The following is a 24,237-nucleotide window of genomic DNA, read 5'->3' as shown; positions in this document are numbered from 1 at the left end:
TAAACCATTTCCCCAAAACCAACCTTGGATTGAAGCTGAAAAATAAAAGAACCTGTAACTATCTTGATGCGGTGGTGAGTGGAACATCTCTTTCTTTGCTTCCTCTATTACAAGTTGTGTTTAGTCTCCTCACCAGATAATCAGGGCTGCAGTTGTGAACGACAAGCTGCTCCATGCTCTCCACTGGCTTCTCCAGATCCGACCGCTGCCCGCCGCTCCTCTGACACCGGACCTGCTGTGTCATACCATATATTGAAACCAGGATGCGACGTGCCTGCCGTGGGGAAATTGTCGTTATAGCTCATAATTCCCTCTTCCTTTGCATTTTTTTAATTCTCGATTTGTAGCAGCCACCGAGACAGATTATGTGACATGCTGTTGTTATCACTACCCTGTCCATGGTGCTGAAAGTGTACATTGTGTTTACCTTTCCTTGGGGACAGGGATCTTTGGAGGTATGAGTTGAGCCTGTCAAATTCTGCAAGAGAAACCAAATATGGATTTATCAACATAGATTAAAAATTACTTGTCATTCAAAATATGAGACAGCATAAGTAGAGTTGGTTCAGAGACAACTGCAGCAGACACTGGAGGGCAGCCTCTCATCACAGAGGTGTTCAAACATCCACCCCCTCACATGAATACACTCACAAGGAGCATGCTGGTTAATGGAGTTTGATGATAAGATATAAATCTGTTTAAAATCAGACATCTGCCTACCAGATTCTGCAGCTCAACGAAGATGACAACTCTGTAGGAGTCCAGGATTTCTTTAAAGTTACATCTGCGTTTACCACAATGACAATTGGCCAACAACAGAAGCGCCAGGACACTGCGGAGGAAAGATCCGGTCAGACACTGCAAAACACAGAGGTGTGTGTTATTATGAAAGAATCCACTTTAAATCATTATAGGAGGAATAAAGGATGATGGGTCATTGTTCATTTGCCTCTGGCTCGGACGCGCACCAGCATCTGTCCCTCTCCAGATGTTTGGAGCTCACGCTGGCAGTCGCCGTGTCCGCAGACTAACATCTGTCAAGTTCCCCCATCAGCCACCACATGTTTTTAAAAACTCACACTCACCATTTATCATGTCCTGCTGCAGGATCCTCACACGAGCAAACCCATTTCAGTCAGCACCACGGAGACCCGAGGAATCAGCCCCTGATCCTGCGGGGATCATCGCATCGAAACACCCCTCCACACCAGGATTTTCTCACGCTTCCTCCGGTGGATAGGTCAACACTGTGGCGGATAGACTTCCAATAAAGTGCCCCGTGGTTTGCTCCAACATTAACAACGGCACGCTCCAGTTTCCTTCCCCCGTCATGGATCGCTGACGCTGGGCATAGGATTTCACCAAACTCCAGTCCGATCAAGTCGAGGAATCCTTCTGCAATCAATCACTCTGTTATTCACTCTTTCGATTTCGTTGCAGAAGAGATGCAAGACCGAGGAGGAGCAGCAGCTGTGGATGTGGTGGAACACTTCTCCGAAAGACATTTAATACTTAAAAGCCCATGTTTTCACAGTGGGTGGTTTAACTGGAGGAAATCCCCAGTCTCCTGGATAACGACGGAGCATGGAGGATGAGTGCAGGTCAAACTCTCAGAAATAAACCACACTCAGAAATAAATGATGCCCATCAAGTCATAACAGAGCGTTTAACAACACAGATCGACAGCGACTGGTGCAACAAACTTTGTTTATTGGATAATATGAAGTATTTTTTTTCAAACTCATTTCAAGCAAGCTGTGTAAAAAAAAAAGCAGATCATCACTACAACATGAGAGATCAGATGTTAGCCCCTGACAGAGTTTATAAACACTCACATCTTGTTGAACAGACAGAGCCAAATCTTCACCTCCAACACACCCACACTACGAGTGAAAATAAAAAATCCTCTAAAATGTGATGTTTAGATTTTTTAACAAAACACATTTATTAAAGATTCCTACAGGGTCCTGTCCAAAATAAACTGTTGAAGGAGGAATCAAACTGTGTGTGTCCGTACATTTGTCTAAAACAGGGTACTGAAATTATTCATTTTCATTTCTGCATTTTTTAAAATTCTTTCACAGTCTTCAACAAACCACAGATGCTGACATTTGGATTTTGACACCGATCGTCAGAAAAAGGAGACCAACAACAAAACATGTAAAGGGGGTAGATTTCAGTACTTTGTATGTTCCAGGGACGGACAGGTTGAGCTTGTCCATTGCGGTTCCCTGCTAGACTCGTGACTGCCTGAGTCCTCAACCTGTATAGAGTCCAAATGTCCTCCCTTAGTCTCAGAATGTATTCTTGATCTTGCTGGCCACCAGCGCTAAGATCTCTCCCGTCTTCTTCTGCCAGTTCAGGACGTGTTTGGACTCGGCACACCATAGCTCTCCGTGGCGGGGCTCCGCGTTCTCACAGCGCTTCCGCACCTCTTCCTGTTGTTCCTGATGGAAGAAACCACAAGTGAGGTTGGACAGTTTTTGGCAAAAGCAAGTGCATCGTATATACACTCCTCTGCCCAAATACTTTTTTCTTCGCAACCACATATTTTGTATCTTAATGATGCACATTTTTAAGTAGTAAAATTGCATTGACTGAATTTAGATCTTTATAGGATTCAGGGATTCCAATCTTGCCTGATGTTTAACTGCGATTTTTACACCGAAGTCTCACAGAGACTCTCACCCAGAGAAGGACAGTCAATAGTAAGACTCTCACCTCTGTCCCATGTTGCAGCTCAAACTTGTAGAAGAGACCCCAAGCATCTCCGAGGTCGGGGTCAATCTTCACCGTCCTGAGGAACCACTCTCTGGCTTTGGTGATCTTACGTTCACTCCAAAACAGCCTGAAACGTGCACACAAGATAAGTTGAACCAAAACATTGTCATACAGGAATTTTAAAAGCTAAATGGAATGTAAACCAGCAAAGACAGCAGGGCTTATTATTGAGAAGACGCGGTCATACTTGGCTACAGCGAGCAACACGTGGGGATCGTGTTCACACTTCTTCAAAGCGTCCACACTCTTGGTTTTCCTTTGGGGCCTGGCCTCCAGAAACACAGCCTCAGCCCACAGGATACCTTTGTAGGAAGGAACAGGGAGTGGAGAGAAATGGAGAATTGCAGATGACAGACGGAAAAAAACTAAATGCCAAAAGTATTTTCAAAATTGTGGTTTTTGTTAAAGGTCTGTAGTGTAGTTTTTGACAATGATTTTAGGACAAATCGAACAAATGTCCGGAGACTTCACACAACAGCAACAATATGCTCTCACCTGAATTGGGGCACTCCTGCAGGGCTTTGGCCATGAGTGTGTTGGAGATGTTCTTCAGTCCAGCCCTGAACTCCAGTCTAACCGAGTCCAGCCTGGTGAATAGGATCATGAACACATCTTTTTAGACACAGAGTTGCACATGCCTGTCAGAGTTCGATAGGTGGAGGTATTTTTTGTTTTTAAATTTGACATCAATCTCAGTTTGTGTTTCTGTGCTGCATCTAAATAAATGTGGCACGAGCCCATGTTGTCTCATGTTCTCTGATTCAAGTTTCTACTTCTACAGAAATGATTACAATCTGTCCGTGGGTGTTGGTGCAAGCTTTTTCTCCTCCATGCAGTGAAATGAAAATGCCACAAAAAGCCCAAAACATAAAATGAGTAAAGAGAAGGAAGCCACTTGAATTTTTAATTGCCCATTTGATAATAATCACTTTAAACAGTCACATTACTATAATTAATACACTAATAAACTACACAGGAGACACATTTGAAAACTTAAGTGCTTCCTCAAGCAGCATGCTGCTTTTGCATTCAAGTGGCTTATTCACAGTCTGTTTGTTGTGTGTTTTCTCACCATAGCTCGGGGCTCTGGGGGTTCTTGAGTCTTGCCTTCTCCAGGATCGCTCTGGCTCTGGTCAGCTGTCCCACTCGCTCTTCAAGATGAGACAGCAACAACCACAGGGATGTCGAGTGGGGACACTTTTTCAACTGAAGCAAATAACGAGACATATGCCATTTATTAGAGAACCGCACATTTTCATCAAAAACATGTGCGAGCAAAAATAACCCTTAGAAGTCAGAACTCCTTTACAGGCATGCAAACCCATGTATGGTGAAAAAAGAGCGCTATCCAAAGTAGAAAAAAACTGCGTAATATACCATCTGACGATGGCCTGTGCTATTATGCTTAAATTAACAGGAAATTCCATTTAATGTACACAGATCAATAAGAGATCGAGATGTTAAGTAGTAAATTGTGTTTTTTTTTCAGAATTAGAGTGTTGGGGAGTAGTTAACTACGTGGTTCTCCGTCAGGAACGAGCAGGTGAATAATGTCTGTTCTATTATATGGGCCAGAAAACATATATATGCTATAAATGATCAAATATGCATCCCATACTTTTGATTTTCCTGCTGTTCTCCTGGAGTTTAAATTTCCCCGATTTCCCCACATAATGAAATTTCCCCATCTGCCCATCCACTGTAATCCCTGGAGTAGCCTGGAGGCACTCTAACTCGGCCAGTGGAGCTCGTGCGAGGCGCCTTCTCCTACAGTACTTTTTTTTTTTTTTTGCTCAATGCAGTTCACTCTTATGATTATTTGTGAGACAAATACGGACATTCACCTAAATCGATGTTCAAATTTGCATGCTCACCCCTTGGTTGTATGCCTCTCTGGCCTTGTCCATGTTTTCACCCTGCTCCTCGATCTGGCCTCTCATCATCCAAAGTTTTGGGAAGTCCTCGTAGTGTTTCAGGGCCTCAGTGCACAGCTCCTGGGCAGCTTCTATGTTTCCCAGCACCCACTCCAACTTCACGGATTTCATAAATACCTGAAGAGATTACAAATACAGACAAGATGTTTAGACAGCAAATATAAACAGACCCTGTGAACTACTACTTGAAATATACTTACAACAGGATTGTATAAAAATATTTGTATAACCAAATGATACAACGCGAAATCAAGACGATTTATTGGTTGACCGAGAAAAATCTGTCCATACGGGCTTTTCACAGACATATGTGTGTCTGTCTTTATGTTGCACTAATATGAAAAGTGTATTTTACAGAATAGACAAATCCGAAAAGATGTGCTGTTATATTTTATGTCACAAATATGTTTATTTTGTTGATTCATAAATATATCATATTATGAATAATAAAGTTTATGGTTAAATTGTTAAATATCAAGCCTCAATAACAATCTATGTCATAAGGGTTTGATAAAGACATCTTTGGAATCATGACGAAATTAAAAAATATATTTATATATTGGCCGATATATCGTAATTTCTTTCTCCCCAATATCGGTATTGGCATCTGCCCCCAAAAATTCACATCAAGCCAGGCTCTTTTGTAAATACACTACCAGCATTCAAATGTTTCAAATACAAACTTCCTCAGGCAAAATCTCAATACTGCTTCATCAACACCATGTATTGGTCTTATCTGACAGGACAATCAGTGCAGCCAACGTTAAAGCAGGTTTACACAGTTATATCTGTCAATGAATACAAAACAGATCATTAAAAGAGTGTTGGAGAGGTCACCTGGTAGGCAGAGTGGTGGTTTGTTTTGAACAACTGTTTTGAGATAAAGGAACCTGGCAAGCCTGAACCTGAGAAAACAGCATGTTTGTAGAAACTCTATATTTCAATGCACTAGTGACTGACTATTAAACAAAGGCTGTAAAGCCGAGAGGAATACAATCTGATAATCAAGCCACCAGTACCAGCATTTCTTGAAGAAAAACAAAACAAAATGTTCTGGTATACAGGGTCATGAAAGGGTCATTACAGGGTCATTTCTCTGTACAAATTAATAGCCCAAGAACATGGTGTTCTTATGGCATCAATCTTGACAAAAAAACAATATGCACATTCCTTATTTTTCTCTTTTCAGTATATTTTATAATCTAACTTTTTCTACTTTTTTTCCAGCAGATAAGTGGATTTTCTTCAGAATAAACCTGATGAGAGTTTGAAACAGGGAAAAACTTTCTTTTTGTTTTCTCACTCACCCTGGCTGTTGGGGCGCTGCTACGGGCCTTGGCCAGCAGTCGACGGGCTCTTTCATACTCATTATTCTCAGACTCCAGTTTGACAGCAGCAAGCCAGATCTCTTCACTGTTAGGGTTAGCCTAGAACAATTTAAAGAGGTGGGTCAGAGGTAGAACACATTGCTAAGAGAGAGAAACAGAAGAAAGGGTCACACAAAAGCCATTTCCTGTCTTGTGGAGGATCTCCAGAGAATTGGGTCCGGACTTTCTCCGCTGTTCACCTTTCACACACAAAAAATGCAGCTGGAGGTTCTCTGCTCAGACACGTTCATAAATGCAAAAAAATCATCTGCAGGATTGAACTTTCTCCGACTGAGTCTGCAGAAACTCAGTGCATGCCTGAAAGCAGCTATAGATAAGACACATGCTCACATGGACACTACATGAACAGGTCAAAATGTTATTGACTGTATCATCACCTGGAAGGCCAGAGCCAGGATACTTCTGGCTGCAGGCACATCCTCAGCCAGCCACTTGGACTTGGCACCCATCAGCCACAGGACCTCGGCCTTGGGACAGTGAGCCACAGCTCTCTGGAGCAGGGCCTCCAAAGACTCTCTGAAAGATGCAATGAAAGAGGAATGGATGAGAGGAGCACAGAGCAAATTGATGAAGCAGAGTAAAGCAGAGAAAAGCAGATGTTAAATATAGTGAATAAGAAATAAAGAAAGTTCCAGCTTTAGAGCGAGCTACATTTACAAAAGAAGAGCTGGTCACCTGGTGCCGTGGTTCTTCTCAAAGTAGGCGGCTCTGAGCCAGACACTTTTTTTACTGGGGAACACCTGCAGAGAGTGGGCGTAGATGGCCCTGGCACACTCCAGCGCTCCATGGGACACACACTGAAACATAACAGACAAGCATCTATAAAACTCTGCAGGTAAATGAGTATGTGAAGTTCCTCTCAAGGAGTTGGGGTCCAAGCGTGGCCTGTGTAAAAAAAACAAAACATATCGCATTACTCACACTGTCCGAATCCTCCATCCAAGTGTGTTTACGGTCCTCCTCCTCAATACCAATCCCGATGACGGCCCTTATCACAGCCTGGCAGGTAGCCACACTGCCTGCTTTGTCACACTCCTCTGCATCCTGCAAGACAAGAGGAAACATTGAGGAGGGAAAGTGATTCTGGGTGGTACACAGGAGGACAATGCAAAAAGTTAAAGCATAAGTTACTGACACCAATTTGAGAGGAATGATGGAGCTGGAACCAGAAACCTTGAAATGAACCTGGATTTCTGATTGATAAAAAATGAGTCCATCTGTCGTCGGGGTTTCAATGAGCGCAACACACAGGGCCAGACAAGATAGTCAGGAAAAGAGCAAGTGTGAGAAAGTTATTCTGTGATTGCACAACAACAGTGAGCGGCATTAAAAATGTCAAGACACAGAGCTGGCTTGTTTTCTTTTGCACACAGATGAAATAGCAGAAGGTAGCTTTGCCAAAGTATACTGGCAAGCTGTCAAACACATGACGCAGTCTCTACTCACTCAACATCAACATTTAAAAAGTGAAAACATTCATTTGTTCACTCTGGTAGAGAGACACGGGGGAAAAAATTCACCGGTGTAAACAGAAAAGAAACTACAGGCTGGATTTACTCCAGTGTTTGTGAACATTACTGATGTTTTTGTTAGGGCATAAAAAACACCAACAACTTTGTTACTTTTTGTTTACTGTTTCTCTAAATTTTGAAGTGACAGTAGACTGAGAATTATAACTTAATCAAAGCTCCATTTCTTTTTTAGTGGTGCTCAAAGACAAAGTTAATTAGTTACATCTGTACATCAACACAACAGACTCTGCAACACATAAGGTTTTCATTAGGGGTGGAAATCTCTAGTCCTCTCATGATTCAATTCAATTCTGATGGATACGATTCGATGATATACCGATTATCGATGCATCAAAGAATTTTATTTCTATACAGGATTTTTTTTTTTAACCCTGCATCTTCACAAGCCTCATGATTTGTGCTTTTAAAAAGTATTGTAGACAGTTACTGTTATTACAAGTGTAATTTACTAAATAAGATTTTCTATTCAAAATTCTGACTACAGCAATCGGTCCATAACTGTATCAGGGTGGCCCCGCACGGCCCCCCCTTGGCAGCACTGAGGCGTATGACTCCTCTGTTCAACAACAGATTTTGCTCCTCTGCTCTTTTCTAAATCACTCAAACTTTGAGCTGATCTTTACAAGTGCATTTCTTTATTGGTCTACAAACAGCTGCAGGAATTGCTGCTGTGTCTTTTTCCCTCTCAGAGATGTCAAAGAAATCCCAAAGCCACAGCAACACACCTGTATCCACTGCTCTCTGTTGATCTCTACGCCGTTGGCGTGTAGAGAGGTGATGGCTCTGTCGATGATCTTCTCCACCATCTGAGTGTTGCCATTGGCCTCCTCCAATTTAGCAGCAGTAATCCAGATGTGGCGATCAGTGGGAATGTTCTCTCGAGCTTTGTTCAGGACACGACGGGCGTTCTCGTACGTCTCTAACCGGGCCAGTGCCAGCCACAGCTAGAGAAGGACAGGCAAAAACAATTTAATATAGAGGTAGGTGCAAAGCTTTGTTTCTTGCATTGTATTGATGTGGATGCATGCAATGCATCGTGCTGGTGGAAAGAAATCTACGTGTGCTAAGCGTACCTCCACACTCGTAGGGCAACACTCAACAGCTCGGCTAAGCATGATCCTGGCATCCTCTGGCTCCTCCAGCTCAACAGCCGTCTTCCACAGTCGAACTGACTTGGACACGTTCTCCAGGGCTGCATGAGTAAGAGTTACATAAGAGTTCAGTCATTTCATTGAGTCTTTTGTTCCAAGAGATTTACAAGTGAGCAGGTCTGTGTGTTGCGCAAGGAAAAAAACTAACTCGAAAATGTTAAAATCCTCAGATCAAGCCATAACAAATGGTTTAAAAGAACATTAAAAAAAAAAATGTATACAGAAAATACACAGACCTTTATTTACACTAGCAACACACTGTGTACAGTGGCATAAAAAATAAAGACTCTAATCGCTTCAGTGAATGTAGACCCAGGGCATAGAACATAATGAAATCAAACACTATTAAACAGCAAATCCTGCAATACAAAGTTCAATAGTGTCTGAGAAAAAACACAGAGGCAACTGAACATGTAGAGGCGGAGAGACCTCTTCCACAGAGGAAGCTCCGCATCCATCTCTGTCACTGCGGTATGCTGCTGGGAAATATTAGTGTGTGTGTGTGTGTGTGTGTGTGTGTGTGTGAGAATGTGTGTGAGGGCACTGACACCATGGCTCTAATCGGGTGCTTGGCCTTGATGAAAAGCCAGAACCACAGCTGCCAAATGTAACTGTAATAAAATCTTTTATGCAATCTTATGAGTGTAGGGAGTGAGTAGCTCTGTGTGGGTGCCTCTTATGACACAATGGACAGATTGAGACTGGTTGTGAATTTTTGCCCTGCAGACAGTGGTGACTTCCTTTTGGCAAGGAAACCATTCAATATAAAGTGATGCAGGGCGCTGCTGGGAACACACACAAGCCTCTCGTCATAGCAACATGACAGCAACAGTTCATTTCAACACTTTCACTTTCTCACAATCTGACAGTGGATTTATACAAAGAGGAGAATTATTTAAAAGCATTCCTATGGTCATTTTAGATATTTTATAACATTGTATCACTGCCTTACCCTTCCTGAGGACTCGTTTCTTGGCCCTGACATCTGTCTCCAGCTCTGCAGCTCTGATGTAGATGCGGACGGACTGCGGCATGTGACGGACGGCCTGGGCTACCACGGCTTTAGCCGTGTCCCCAGGCTGGAGCCGGGCTGCCTCCAGCCACACGTCCTCACTCTGGTGGGCAGAGAAAAATAATTATAGCATCAGGAGGGAGAGGAACAAATTAACCCATGTGCGACTCAGCCAAGCAGCATTAGTGTGTCATTAAATGAAATAGCTGGCGATTCAAAGTTAAATAATAATAACAATGATGATAATGAACTTTATCTATTTCGTACAAGAAAAGTAGAATAAGCGCAATTTACAATTAAAAAAATTACATGCATGTGCTTCGATGAAAACTTACATAGATTGCACATAATAAACAGGGATAGAAGGCCATAAAAAGTAACCAGTAATAGCTCTCTTTGGACAAATATTAAATAAACGTAAAAATATTATTACATACATTAAAGTTTATAGATATAGATGAATGAGCTTAACATATTTACAGATTCAGTTTACTGTCCATCCTTACCTTAGGACACATCTCGGTGCCTTTCATGATCAGGTTCCTCGCCACCTGTAGTTTGCCAGTCACCTCCTCCAGCCTGGCAGAGGCAATCCAGGCAGGTGGGTGATGGGGATTGGTCTCCCTCACTGATTTCAGCAGCAGACGAGCCTTCTTGATGTCACTTGACATAAGGAGGCAAAAATAAATCATCTGACGAACAACATTTTACTTTACACACATAAGGATCTTGGTGTCTCTTTAGTGTTTCTACCTAATGTCTCCTCCATGTGTGGGGATCATTGAGTTGAGATCTGTCAGGTAACCCTTAGGATCCACCACTGTCTGTCCACTCACTGAGTCAGAAACCTGAACACAGGTAAAATGTAAACACGGGACATAGAATAAATAAATACTGTGCATTGGGATATCAAGTGCAGTGCGAGTTGTAGAACAAGGTAAAAGTGAACGCGACTGAGGATGATGCATCAGTTACCTGACTGAGCCTCATATCCATGAGTGTGTTCCTGGCCTGACCAATTTTCCTCATGTCCAGCTCTCCTGTCCCTGGCGTCATCAGACCAGGGGTCATGCTTCCAGGGTAAGGGGTGTTCAGACCTGCCAGCTAGGGAAGAAAAGAAATAATCATCAAAGAGAAGAGCATTTAATCTTGAAAAAGGCTTGTGAAAAAAAGGCCTGGATAATGCGACACTACCACTGTGACTGATACACACAAAAAGGTCTAAGCAATAGCTTTCCAATGCTGCAGACTGACAAATACAATACAGTGTAATCATATTAATAATGTATGTTCAGAATGAAAACGTTTTAAATGAGTTGTTAACAGGCCATTTTCCCATTGGCTCTCAATTCAGGTGTGTGGTAATGGGTTCCACTTGCATAAACACTCAATCTAACCAATCAGATTGGTACAAGCAGGTGATTCTATCCTGTTACAAAGTCGATGTCCACTGAGATTGAACAGTTGAAGTAATTTGTTTCTTTGCAGTGAGATATCATGACTCCTGCTGGTGCCAGATGAAACTACATATCGCTCACTGATGTGTGTCTGTCTTAATGTAGATGTCCACAGTAAAGAAATTAGTTTTTGTGTGTATACTGACCCCTTGCAGAGGGTCAACACTGGTGTTTTTTTCTCCGGTCTGCAGGTGTTTGGAGAAGAAGCTGTCAGGGACAGGGGTGAGCTTTTCATAGCGGGGATTCCTCTGTCGCTTGTTCCTTGCATCTCCAACCTCAGGGATGCTGAGCCACTCTTCTTCTGACACCTCTGCCAACTTTCTCTGTGATCAGATAGAAAAAAATGAAGGATGAAATTTAATAAAGAGATTTATAAATGGAAAGTCAGTGATGTGGCATCTGTGTAACAAATATAGTGCTGTAAATCACTGTATATCTTGTGAAAAAGCTCTACCAGCTTGATTTCATGTAACCCTAATCACTCCAGCTGGAAAATCTCAAAAGGTCTTGGTGGACAAGGTTAGAACAATGATGTTTACCTATTCTTACACAGTTTAAAATAGGAAAATAAAGTTTTTCGCTTGACAGCGACAGAGTCACTAAAATGTGGAGAGACAGGTGTAAGAAGAGGACAGCCGAGAAAAAGCTGGGTGATTTGGGTTGGAAAAGAAAGGCAGCAGTCCGGCACATGTGCAACTTTGTACCTTTAGATCTGAAAACTGCTGCTGTATCTTGGGTCGCTCCATACGATATTTCTCAATTTCTTCCTTTTCTCTCAGCTCCCTAAAAAAGAGAGAAGAAAACTTTAAAAACAAGCCTCACATACATTATAAATTGCAAAGGATGTCCAACATGAAGACACTGTGTGAAATCTGGAGTAAACTTTAACCCAAAACCCAGGTGGGAGAAATGTATTGCTACCTTCTTTCTTTGCGTCTTTCATCCATCCTCTTGTCTAGTGCAGCATATATAGCATCTGCTTCTTCGTCGTCTTTCTCATAGGGTCCACTGGAAAACAAGCTACCTGCATATCCATTGAACTACAAGAAAAACAAACAGCCTAATGTTATGGGGTTGGCAGAAAATATCACACAATCCGTATGATATACAGATTAATGGTCTGGTCTGCTATGAGTTTTGAAACTTCATACACAATTTTACATCAGAAAAACATCAAATAACAGCCAGAGACAATCGAGTCACAGGCACCTCATCATAGTTGGTATCATTGAGATCTTCTTCATCCTCCTCGTTCTTTTTCATTTGGTCCCCAACCGTCCTCTTCCCTGGGGGTGCATGCCGATCATCCACTGGATCATTGGCATCACGAGCAGGACCAATATCTGATCGGGTGGTGAAACCAGTTGCACTGAGGAGAAATCACAGAAATAAAAATTTGGGGACTCGAACAGGGAAATTCAATAAACAATTTGAAAACGTTGTATGTGACAAATGGGCACTCATCATTTTTGCTGTTTGACATATTTAACCAAGCTAGCTGGCCTCTTAGTTAAATTGAGTTTACCAGCACATAAACAACATTGACTATTGTCAGAGAGCTGATCATAAAACAGAGTAGATTTGAGAAAGTAATGTATGAAGTTATGAACACTGCATTGACAACAGGCTCCAATTACCTTTAACAAATATAAACAATAAAAACAATTGTACTGTCGGCCACTAATATTTGTTTCCTTTATCTGACGTTATGATAAATTCATTTATTCAATCAATGCAATCACAGATAATGCCGAGCTAATACCTTAGTTATTGCAAGTAGCTACTGTGTATTTTGAACATTAATTCTAAGTTCATTAAGCTGATGTGTTGCTGTTGTTACAACGATTATTTTTTATTATTTATGCTTAATGTGTGTCTGTATTCGCGTGTTACCACCAGGAGAGTTTGCTGAACCACAGACTTCATTCAACAGACAGAACTTAGCTTGTTAGCTAGAGAGCTGTTAGCATGCTAGTTAGCTGAGTTAGCTCACCCTCTGCCGAGACCGGGGACGTAGCCGAGCGGAGCGGGCATCCCCAGGAAAGGCTTCTTCTTTTTCCCCATGAGCGGAGAGGCGAGAGGTGTTGCCGGGGTCGCACCGTTGGCCCCCGCGGCCCCGGCGCCTCCCTGCGATGCCTTGGACATTTTGGGCGCCTGTTTAGGACCAGAACTCGCCATCGTTTCTGCAACGGCGAGGATGCTCACTGCCGGATAAACAACAGTCGCACTTCCGGTACCAGCGAGCAGCTTTCTGGAAAGATCAGCGCCCCCACAGGTGCGTCTGGGTGCTGTTTTAAAAAAAAAGAAGTCTCTAATGGCATGTTTTAAGCTCATGAAGTTGTTTGTGTGAATCATATAAATGTTTTAATTTCCACCTCCAACTGTGTAACTGTGGTGGAAATTATATGTATTTTTAATCTATTTTATCTCATGGTAATGTCACTTTGTTCACAGAAGCCACAGGAGGGCACCAAATACCCAACAAAAAGAGGCCTGTTGAGACTTTGCTCTGAATTTTAAAGTTTAAACTTATTGGTTTGTAGATAACTTTTCCTAATGCAACTTTTCCAGTGGGTAAATCCTGTGTTGCATGAAGTAACATCGTGATTTGACATCGTATAACTCTCCTAGAAAGAACTTTCTAATTTTAAAACCGAATATTTTGTGCATTTTTATGCTCTGTTTTGTAATATTTATACATGATTTTACTTTGCATTTAAAGCATAATGAGTGTTTTGTTGGAGGCATTAATGCAAACTTCAAAGGCCTATGTATAATAAGACTGGTAATTCAATTAACTAATCAGCTACATATGCCTTTTGTATATTTTATGATGTAACCTCATTTATTCCCTTGACTCAGCATCATAAATAGACCCATGACCCCAGCCATGGAATATATATGACATAGCTGACATGCATGATATCTGAATTAAAAACCTTCCCATTCTTCATCATCTCAGAGATTTACCATGGCTCCTAAAGGATCAGCATGTGCTTCACAGTAAAACTAAGTTTGCCTTAATATACTCTGGCTCCCTGAAAAAATTGTGAATTAATAGTTTAGTAGAACTGAAACTGACTTCATTTCTTAGAGAGGATGATAACATGTGAGCCATATATTTTAAGTGATTGCAGTGCAGCTCTGACAGACATGTGTTAATGTGTCGCAGCGATAACTTATCTTACATTATGGGTGAAAGATATTCACGTTGGAGAGTCTGGATTCAAACATGAGACTGGAGACGGCAATAGAGTTAATTACACTCTAACATGACATTTCTGGGCTCCGTCCCGTGAGACGAAGAGAGGCCATACATCAATTAGCTTCAGTCACGTTTAACTTCACCCACCCATAGTCTGAGCCTCAGCCCAGACCCTCACATTTCTCTTCATTTACATTGCCTGGAGGGCAGACATCATTTCACTCCTGGGAGAAGATGTTATGATGAAAATGGACTGTCAGACACATCAGAAGATATATGGCACCCACAGCCGAGAGCCAATTTGAACATGAAGTGCTACTCGAGCCTCGATTTCACCCAGTTATTGCATTGCTTTTAATTTCTTTCAATTATTTCGATGCAGATTTATATGATCACGTACAATGTGCAGCTCCAATTCACACTGAATATGTTTTTGCAATAAAGGACAGGCAGTAAAAAATAAATCACAATACTGACCCATGGATGAATGATTCACTCAGTCTCTTTATTATACTTAAATTATTAATAATACGGCCCAATACTAACAATATAAAAATCGCTCAATGCCTGGTTGAAGCACACGTGTAGCCCTGTATTAATTTTTAATGCAGCAGTGGTAACCACAATGTTACATTCAAATGGCTAAAATAGGAATTCTACATAAAGAAGCAGCCTGTATTTGAACAATGAAAGTGTGTTTCCATAAGAATAAACATATTCAGCAGGAATCCAGCAACCTGCACCACACACACACAGACTGAAGTGCATAACAATATGCTCATGATGACAGTGACAGTAGGAGATATCAGGTTTGTGTGGGCCCGAGTTGGAAGGAGTCACATGGGAATTTTGCAAATACCAGCTTAATTTACCCTGAAAATGAGGAAAATCAACCTACAGGAAAAAAAGAAACACGCAATAAAGTTCTGGGCTCATAAAGCACTGAACTGAAGCTACGATATTTATATTAAACTAGGTGATTGGCTCAATTACACACAAAGGGGGATCAATTCAAACACGCTAACATGAACTAACAATAGATACTAACAGTTGATCTATGACTCAGGGGAAGTGTTGGAAACAATATCATTTACCTAAACTACAGTGACTCTGTACAACGAACTGTCTCTTTAACCAGATACAGGATCTCCTTTTGATAACTAATGTAAAAACTCCTATTTGTTCACCTCCATTCACTGAACCTGAAACTGTCTGGAGCCACTTTGAAAACCTGAGGCCAACCCTCATGGATATATTATTATATACTGTATACTTATATGTTGTACAATATATTACATAACACATTATCTCTAAATTACGTTTTTAATTTTTCTTTCAAAATAAAAGTTTCATGCACACCCAAACTAAACCACACCCCGACCCTGTTCAGCCAATGAGATTGTGTCCTGCTCTGGTCTGATCCCGCCTTTCTACCTTTAAATGTGGAGAGTAAAGCTCATGATGGCGCCTCCCTCTGCAGAGGAGTTAGTCACAGAGCATCTGTTCCTGCAGCAGCTTCACCTGCAGCTCTGTCTCCAGACAAACTCTGGATCTCAGACTCTCCTGTGAACATGAAGACATGAGGCCAGCACAGCCACAGCTTCTCACTTTACTTCCTCATCACTGATCTTCTGTGGGTTTGTTTGGGGAGATGGTTCACTAGTGGAGGAGAAGCTGAACTGAAGAGGAATAGAAACATTAGCAGAGATCCTCTATGGTTTTGTTTTTAGATGGAGCGCTCACTCTGGGGAGACACTGAATCATTTGAACTGATTTGTTTGTTTGTTGTTTTTCCATGAAACAAGTGTTAGTTTCCTGTATAGCTGTTGACCTCTGGACTCTGTTTTTTGTTTTGTTGCTAAATATAATTCAGACTTACCTGACAGGGACTTTTTCTTTTCTCATCATTTTATATTGTAAGTCCCTGTGTTCACAGACAGAAATGTTTGTTAATTCAACATGAAAAGTTGCTTTGCGGTTGAAGTTGATTCAACTTCAAACGTTTCAACAGTTGCAGTTTTACACGTTGAAAATGAACCACTGAATCATTGAAATAACAATGAGTATTGCCTAAGTAGGCCGACAGCCTCCTTTCCCTCCTAAATATTCCAAACTCACTGAGGATTGAGGAACAACTGTTGTTGGAGAGGGACACATGTATTTTACATAAGTGCACATATTTCACTGTGATGCATTCAGCTTCTCTGGATTTATAAATAAAATAAAAGTTTTATGAAATGAGCAAGTGAGAAAATGGTTTATCTGCATGTTTTATAGAAAACTTGGATCGTGACACAGAGTCTAAAAGCGACTGTGTCATTGAGCGTTGACTAATTTATAGAGTGTGTCAGTTACATTTGATTTGCACTGAAATGATGGCTTTTTATTTTTCAAAGTAAATGCTCGTGATCTTAAGAGAAATGGTGACTGTTGTGTTTGACAATCCATTTGCAGATTTGTATTATGCTGAACACAAAAAAGCAATAACTTTCTCAGTTTAGAATAACCCATTTGTGCAATTTGTCAACGTGAGCAAAGCTGAAATAAAAAATTGAATAGCTCAGTCTGTTTTTTAACAAAGACTAATCGCCTCATTTGGATGTAATTGCATTTTTGATGAGGGAGAGTCACAAAAAAAGCAAATAAAAAAATACAAAATGAATGTGTACCTGAATTATTTTGTGTTATACTGTGTTGTGTGTATTTCCATGGAAGCATACTGTAATCTGCATGTTTCTACATGTCTATGCATTCGTGTGCGTGCTAGTTTGCACGGATGCATGACTCAATTTAATCTGTTTACGCAGTGCATATGACACCGGATGGAGGGGTGGACCACTGGACTATCTGTCCTAAGAGACGTCTAATACGTAGAATGTAGCTGCGGCTTTATGGATGCTGCAGAAATATATATAGGAAGACACAAAGGAGTACAAGATGAAATATCCCAGCGAATAACATCACGCCCCATTTATGGTCCACAGATTGAGAGGTTTGCCAGAAAGATGCACAGGAGGAGATATGTTGAGATGACAGGTTTATTGATACACTTTCATGCATCGCACACAAACACACACACACACACACACACACACACACACACACACACACACACACACACACACACACACACAAACACACACACAAACACACACACACACACACACACACACACACACACACACACACACACACACACACACATGCAGACACATCATTCACACTGCCTGAGCTGCAATGCCAGTTAATTCTAGCTCATTATATCTCAACGGTACAATGTGGGTGAAGAAAGAAAGGGGGGGGGCGCAAAATAGGACATGGACATCATTTTTCACTATTACACACTCATGTTAAACTCCATCAGCGTCTCTGAGTTGAAAGCAGCCTGCACGCACAAAGCCTGACTTCATTCGTATGTGAAAGTCAGGGGAGGATTAATGATTTATTTCGCACTAATTACCGAGTGTGTATCATTCTGAAACAAAGCAAAGTGTCCTTGTGAAAGGACAACAGTAAATTGCTATTAGGGCCTTCCTTCAGAGGAGGCCAGCCAGAGCCGTTTCGGGCAACAGATGCTCAAATGGAATTTCATTGATCCACTGAGCTTAGTGTGACAACAAAGCTTTGAATATGGGCAGTCCAGTAATTAGCCCAAGCCGCGGATCTGAGCCCGCGTACAGAAGGAGAAAAAGATGATGGATTTTGTGTCGTGAATACTAATGCGCTGACAAACGTGACACATGTGCATTTGCGGGTCAATCCTATTGGAAATGCTTCGTTAGACTAATTGCCATGTAAAGAAAAGGACCTCTTACACTCTTCTCCTTCAAATGTGGGGTCACCTTGGGAGGAGACTTGTATGACAGAGACTTACAGAAGCTCATACTGTAACACTGCTAATAGCATGTGCTTTATTTTTCACTTAACGTCACAGCAGCAACCTGCCGCCACGATACATCTGTATGAGCATTCAATTTTATTCAATGATGGAGAAGAAAGGAAGGCAAGTGAATGACATGCACAATGGTTTTAGTGAGAGGTTTTCATATTTCTCACATTAAACTTCTGACAGCTCACGATGCTGTGTTGATTTGTTTCCCTGACGGCTGAGGAGATAAATGAGGTTATTGACTGAAGCCGTTATATGACCTGTTGTTTGACTGAGGCTGGTATTTAGCTGATGGGTTATTTTGAGGAGAGGAGAGAGATATAAATCCCTGAGTTTCAACATTTAGAGTGAGATAGACTGAGCATCCTGTCTTCCTCAAAATTATGGCGCTTGAATAAATTTGGATCCCTTCCCATCCGAATCATCCCCGAGGACCCAACACCAAGAGGTTTTTAAAAATATATAAAGATGACACAAATATCACTGTCCTCTTTATCTGTCGTTTCATGCCAGACTCTGTCTTTGTGTCGTCTTAACTCAGCCAGAGTACCACGTATTTTTTCATATTTGTCACATTTTTTGTTCTTTGCATTCAGAGAAATGTTCATTTGTTGAAGATTTGAACACATTGTGAAGAGGACAGTTCACAATACAGTAACAAGGAGAGTTTATCATTTTCATTATACTATGAAGGCTGTGGCTTCATAGTATAATGAAAACAGCAGAAATTATTGAAACAAAGATTGATTCCAGTCAAACATAGTCAATTCTTTACTTAAGTACATATTTTACATTGGCACAGAAGCTGGTTGTGAAATTACTCAGGTTGTGTACTTTGAATGTAATGTTATATGTATATTAGAATTCTGGAATGTATTGAAATGACTTCTGTATATTGAGGTACTGTTGATGCCAAATTATTTTTACAGTAATATGCATTATTCATCTGTTATTGCTTCCATAGTTCCAAGAAATAGTCCCAGATAATTCTCCCAAAAAAGCATCAGAAATAGGCATAATAGTGCAATCATGTACATCAGGAACCATCTCTGGGGGAAATAAGAAAGGGTTGATTTGTGATAATAACGCTGTTCTTGTCTTTTTTCACTCGCTGAGGTTGCCATTTTATTTTCAGGTTGGTGTCAGTGTACACTTTTAGAAAAAACAGTAAGTGCTTTGTCTGCTGATGGAAAGGGTTAGGGTCAGTTTCATCACTTGTGATCATGTTGAACATCCAAACTGAAAGAGATTTGATGACAGACAGAGAGCTACAGAATGTGAAGAACAAAATGAACACAGTATATGGTGAGCAGCCTCGTGATTTGATGATGGTGATGGAGAGCGATTTGTGTTTGTTGTGTGTGTGTGTGTGTGTGTGTGTTTGTGTGTGCGTGCATACGTGTGTGAGAGAGACAGGGGGTTGTGTAGGTCAAACTCAGACTGTCTGTTACACTGTGGTAATTTGCATAAGAGTGAGGTCACCATCAGAGAGTGAGTGGAATGAGAATCACACCCCACCCTTACCTCCCTATGTGCACACACACACACACACACACACACACACACACACACACACACACACACACACACACACACACACACACACACACACACACACACACATACAGGGTGCAGAACAGGAGACAGGAGGTGATGATCAGGCAAAGGGAATATATCTCTCAAATAGGTTCTGTCATCTTTTGCTCCCCTCTCTGAATTCATTCGGAGCGGGGGGACACAGCTTTCAAAGGAGGGGCCCCTCTACAATATGCACTTAGAATCACAGAAAACTCCCCCAGGTCTCTGATTAGGAAAACAGCTCAGGCCCAGAACTTAACACTATAAAGTGGATTCTCCTCTGTCATCTGCACTCATCTCGCTGGAGTAAATAGCTTCCTGTGGGAATTCATTAGATTGCTTTCACTTCCACCTGAAAGAGCCCTCCCTTTCAGATCAGATTAAGTGCAGGCAGAGGAGAACTCTTATGTTCTATTGAAATCCAACCTCTTTGAATCTTTTCTGTCTCTAAACATTCAGTTGCACCAAAGGTTGGTCTGCTCTCTCCTGGGCTGTTCTTCTCTCTCCATTCCTCTGGTCTATTTGGCACCTGTGGCGCTTGTATGTGGGCTCTGCCAACTCAAGGGACAGCCATTCACCAGGACGCCAGCTTTGGCAAAGATGCCACACTCCAGTATATCAATGGCCTCTCTATGTCTCTTGAGGAAGTGTTCTCAGCTTCTCTCTCTTTCTTTCTTTCTTTTTTTGAGGAGCGCTCTAGCACCGGCTCAAGATGTTCCTTTTACTTCATGTTATCAGCCACAATCTGGCTGTTTGCAGGACAAACATACTCTTTTTTCCCCAATACATCTGTTTTCATTACAGCTGGAATAAAAAAAGAGTGTGTGTGCAATTTGCAGCACAAACATACGGCTTTTATTGCAGCTTTGTGTATTTGCACCATGCATATGTCTCGCACTGTCGCAATACAACAAAGTCTCCCGGCATGAGCAGGACAGGCCTTGTGTAATGGTTTAACACAGACAATAAAAGTTTAATAGCATAATCTGTTAGTCGCATGATGGAATGCAGATGGTGCATGGAGAGAATAACATTCCTTAACACCCAGAAAATATGCTTTAACTTAACTCTCAGTGGAAAAACTCTTGGCTACAGCGTGAGGAATGAACATCTACAGACAATAATATTTTCATTTTCCTGGTCCCTCGCGTTCCTGCTGCTGCTGCTGTGCCACAAAACACAGGACAAACATATCTTTTCACAACAGTAGCTCGTGTTTTAGCTGCTGTGTTCCTGCCACCTGACTCCCGGCGAGCTGGTATCAGCAAATCTTGCTTCTTGATCTCTGCAGGTTCTATTCATTATTCACCGCACTGACCGTCCTCTGAATTAAAGCTACACGCCTTGACTACTCCGTTTTATTTTTGCAGAAAGATTTCGCTGGCACATTTCTAAATTAAGCTCCGTCTCTGAGATTATGAGTGAGTGCGTGCAAATGTGCATCCCTCCATGTGTGCGTGACTGTGTCCGTGGGAATAACAATGAGTGCAACATCATGTATAAATCTGAATGGGTGTGTGTGTCTGGGCGAGTGAGTGTGTGCTTTTAGCTCTAGTCAGCGTGTGTCCTGGTGAAGCCCTGATGGACCAGAAAGTCCTTTGTTCATCATCTTTCAGGCTTTGATGATCCAGTGTCTGCATGAGCTTCAGGGAGGGCCCACATCTTCCAGCACAGTCTGATGGACCGTCTCGGAGTCTTTTAGGGACATAGCTCTGCAGTGTTCTACGAGAAAGAAAAAAGCAGCTTGGGCGCTGAGCAGTCTGAATAAAATCAGAAACAATTAGCTGGGCATGTTGTAACAGTACATTGACGAAGACGCGTTCACAACCTGCTCCCACATTCTCGGCTTTGAAGTAAAACTCGACCGTCTGATGGGCAAATAGCGGCTGACGTGGGCGTCTATCGAGGGACGACTGTTTTTTAGGATTTTCTGCAAGTTTCCTAAATATTCCAGAGGATCTCTTTCTGGGTTTGTGCAAAGATGCCGTGTTTGCTTAGGTGTTATCCCACACATCACCTTAAAGGGCCAATCCACAGATTATACGAACCTAAAAAAGCACCTATATAATAACCTCTGTAGTTCTGGAGGCAACTTTATAAAGTGTCACCTTCATGATACCCTCAGGCTTAATTCAGGTTGGGCTTGAGATTTTTTATTTCTTTTTGACAGAAAGTTTGTGTTATAAACTGAATGTGTCCGGTGAGAAAAATTAGGCGATAACAATAACTTTTACAGGCAGGAAAACTTTTTCTTTACTTGCACTGCAGGAATTGTATACTGTGATTTGAAGCTTGATTTACAGAGGAAACTAAAAGCATATCTCAGCCTCTGCTGCATCTGGGTTTTAGTCGTATTTGTGCCCTGTCTTCATGGAAGTGCTATAGTTCATCCCAGTACGTTACATCACAGATCTTACTGCCATATTTTCGGGTATTCTGACTTTCATAATATTTCACTCATCACCTTAATAAAAGAGAATTGGAAAACTTTGGGGGTCAAGTGCAAAATAATAACAGAAAGTATCATCATGAGTAAACAGGGGAAGTTGCATATTGCTGATCAATCCTTACAACTTATACTTTTTTAGTTGTGTATGCAGTTTTTTTTTATGTTAGTCTGACATGCACAAGGCTTGCTTTTGATTTATCTGGCTTTTAAAGAGGAGAAGGGTCGAATACGAGACGATGGTTTGTGTCTGCAAGTTATAAAGATGCAAAAATAAAAAGACAAGGCACACACTGTGCAGTTTTCATAGCTTCCACAATAGGCTACAATAAAGGGAGCTCATTCCCAGGGGGGGAATATTTACTGCACCCAAAGAACAAACGTGCTTTCGAGGATTTCTGCTGAATTGAAGTTTCCCTTTGTTTAATCTGGGAGGCGTGTGCCCTGATCAACTGCACCCTGAAAAATCTCTATAAAGAAAGTGGTGAAATTAAAAAAAGAAATCTAGCCTTTAACAACCAACAGGGATATAGAACAACAATATAACTATTACAGCCAGGATCCTTTCACCAGCACAAATACTCAGGTTTGGTTTTGAATGTAGGAAAATGTGGACTGGAGGTACAGATACACTGACACCCAGTATATATGTTATACTAGGTTGTACCCAGTATCTAATCAGTAAACCTTCTTGGAAAACGTCATTTGTATTCTCTCTGCGGTTTTGGCCATATCAACTCATGGTGATTGCAAAAATAATGTTCATCGCCATTTTTTCATCTTTTTTTTATTTTAATGAAAACAGATACAAAATATATAAATACATTTAAAAAATCAGAACAACAAATTAAAGAAACACAAAAGAATCTCATCCCACCTATATTCACCAATTTGAACAGGACAATGTGTGTATTTGTCACTTGTGTGTCACTTCATTAAAACCATCATATTGGGAAATATCATATCAGAACTTCTCTGGGACATTTCCATTAAATAAAGATCCCAAACAATGACAGCCTCGTTTGTAGCCTATGGTTGCCATCATAATAAAATGGGGCGTGTGTGTTGTGTGCATGCGAGAGAGAGGGGGAGAGAGAGATAGAGAGAGAACGGGAGAGAACGGGAGAGAGAGATAGAGAGAGAGAGAGCAGGAGGATCCAGTCTGGCTCCAGGAGCAGCAGCTGTCGGTGCGTAATGACCTTTTGTCTCCCGGCGGTCAGGTGCGGAGCAGCGGGGGGGCGGAGATTCACAGGGAGCCGCTGTTAAATCCGACTGGTCCCGCGACGTCCCGCACAACAAATGTGCGTGAGAGAGTGATGTAGGTTTTTTTTCTTCTTTTCTCTTCCCGGTGCACGGCCGCAGTCAGCAGCCGGCTCCAATGCTCCCATAGCGGCTCCGAGAGGACAGAGAGACGCGCTCCTCTTCCCGGTTCGGTTTTTTTTTTCCTGACAGAAGCATGGGAGAGTCCTGCTGACACCACGGAGAGATACACGCTGAGACCGAGTATGGCCGTGGACGGTAAGCGCGCCCAGCATCACTCCCACTGGAGCCCCGCACTGTTCAAACTGGGACTTCATGTTCAGGAAGGAGTTCACGTTCATCTTACTGTACTTTGACATATTTCAGAATCTCATATTGGACCATAGACGCATTTTATGGAATATATGTGCTTATTCTGAAATGTAATATTGATCTTATTGTACTTTTCATATTTCAAAATCCCGTGTAAGACCACAGACCCATTTTAATGCAGTAATTCCGTATTGACATGTGCTAATTTAGAAATGTTAGAGGAAGTTTAATTTGATCTTAATGCACTTTTTCACATTGTAGAATCTCATATTGGCCAATAATATATTATCAT

General features: G+C 41.5%; 2 protein-coding genes across 2 annotated transcripts in view; one reads left to right on the top strand and one right to left on the bottom strand.

The window, feature by feature from the left end:
• Window positions 1–1,690: 1,690 nt before the first annotated feature.
• Window positions 1,691–13,475, bottom strand: prpf6 (PRP6 pre-mRNA processing factor 6 homolog (S. cerevisiae)). Its single transcript, XM_035159730.2, has 21 exons — window positions 13,249–13,475; window positions 12,465–12,624; window positions 12,177–12,295; window positions 11,960–12,038; window positions 11,402–11,578; window positions 10,774–10,902; window positions 10,552–10,646; window positions 10,305–10,461; window positions 9,739–9,901; window positions 8,709–8,827; window positions 8,361–8,579; window positions 7,025–7,147; window positions 6,779–6,900; window positions 6,481–6,619; window positions 6,023–6,142; window positions 4,656–4,832; window positions 3,854–3,987; window positions 3,277–3,368; window positions 2,969–3,083; window positions 2,722–2,848; window positions 1,691–2,447 (listed from the first exon to the last, which is right to left on the bottom strand). The coding sequence occupies exons 1-21, from the start codon at window positions 13,431–13,433 to the stop codon at window positions 2,295–2,297; spliced, it is 2,904 nt and encodes a 967-aa protein (XP_035015621.1). The 5' UTR covers window positions 13,434–13,475; the 3' UTR covers window positions 1,691–2,294.
• Window positions 13,476–23,456: 9,981 nt separating this feature from the next.
• The window catches only part of samd10b (sterile alpha motif domain containing 10b), a 51,407-nt gene continuing 50,626 nt past the window's right edge, over window positions 23,457–24,237 (top strand). Inside the window, exon 1 of the mRNA XM_035158261.2 lies at window positions 23,457–23,891. Coding sequence (XP_035014152.1) covers window positions 23,879–23,891 — 13 coding nt within the window. The 5' untranslated portion in view covers window positions 23,457–23,878. The remainder of the gene's footprint in view (window positions 23,892–24,237) is intronic.

This window comes from Hippoglossus stenolepis, chromosome 6, assembly GCF_022539355.2.
Source record: "Hippoglossus stenolepis isolate QCI-W04-F060 chromosome 6, HSTE1.2, whole genome shotgun sequence".
In the NCBI taxonomy this organism is placed as follows: Eukaryota; Metazoa; Chordata; class Actinopteri; order Pleuronectiformes; family Pleuronectidae; genus Hippoglossus; species Hippoglossus stenolepis.
The sequence above is the reverse complement of the archived record's forward strand: the minus strand, read 5'-3'. Positions and strand labels throughout refer to the sequence as shown.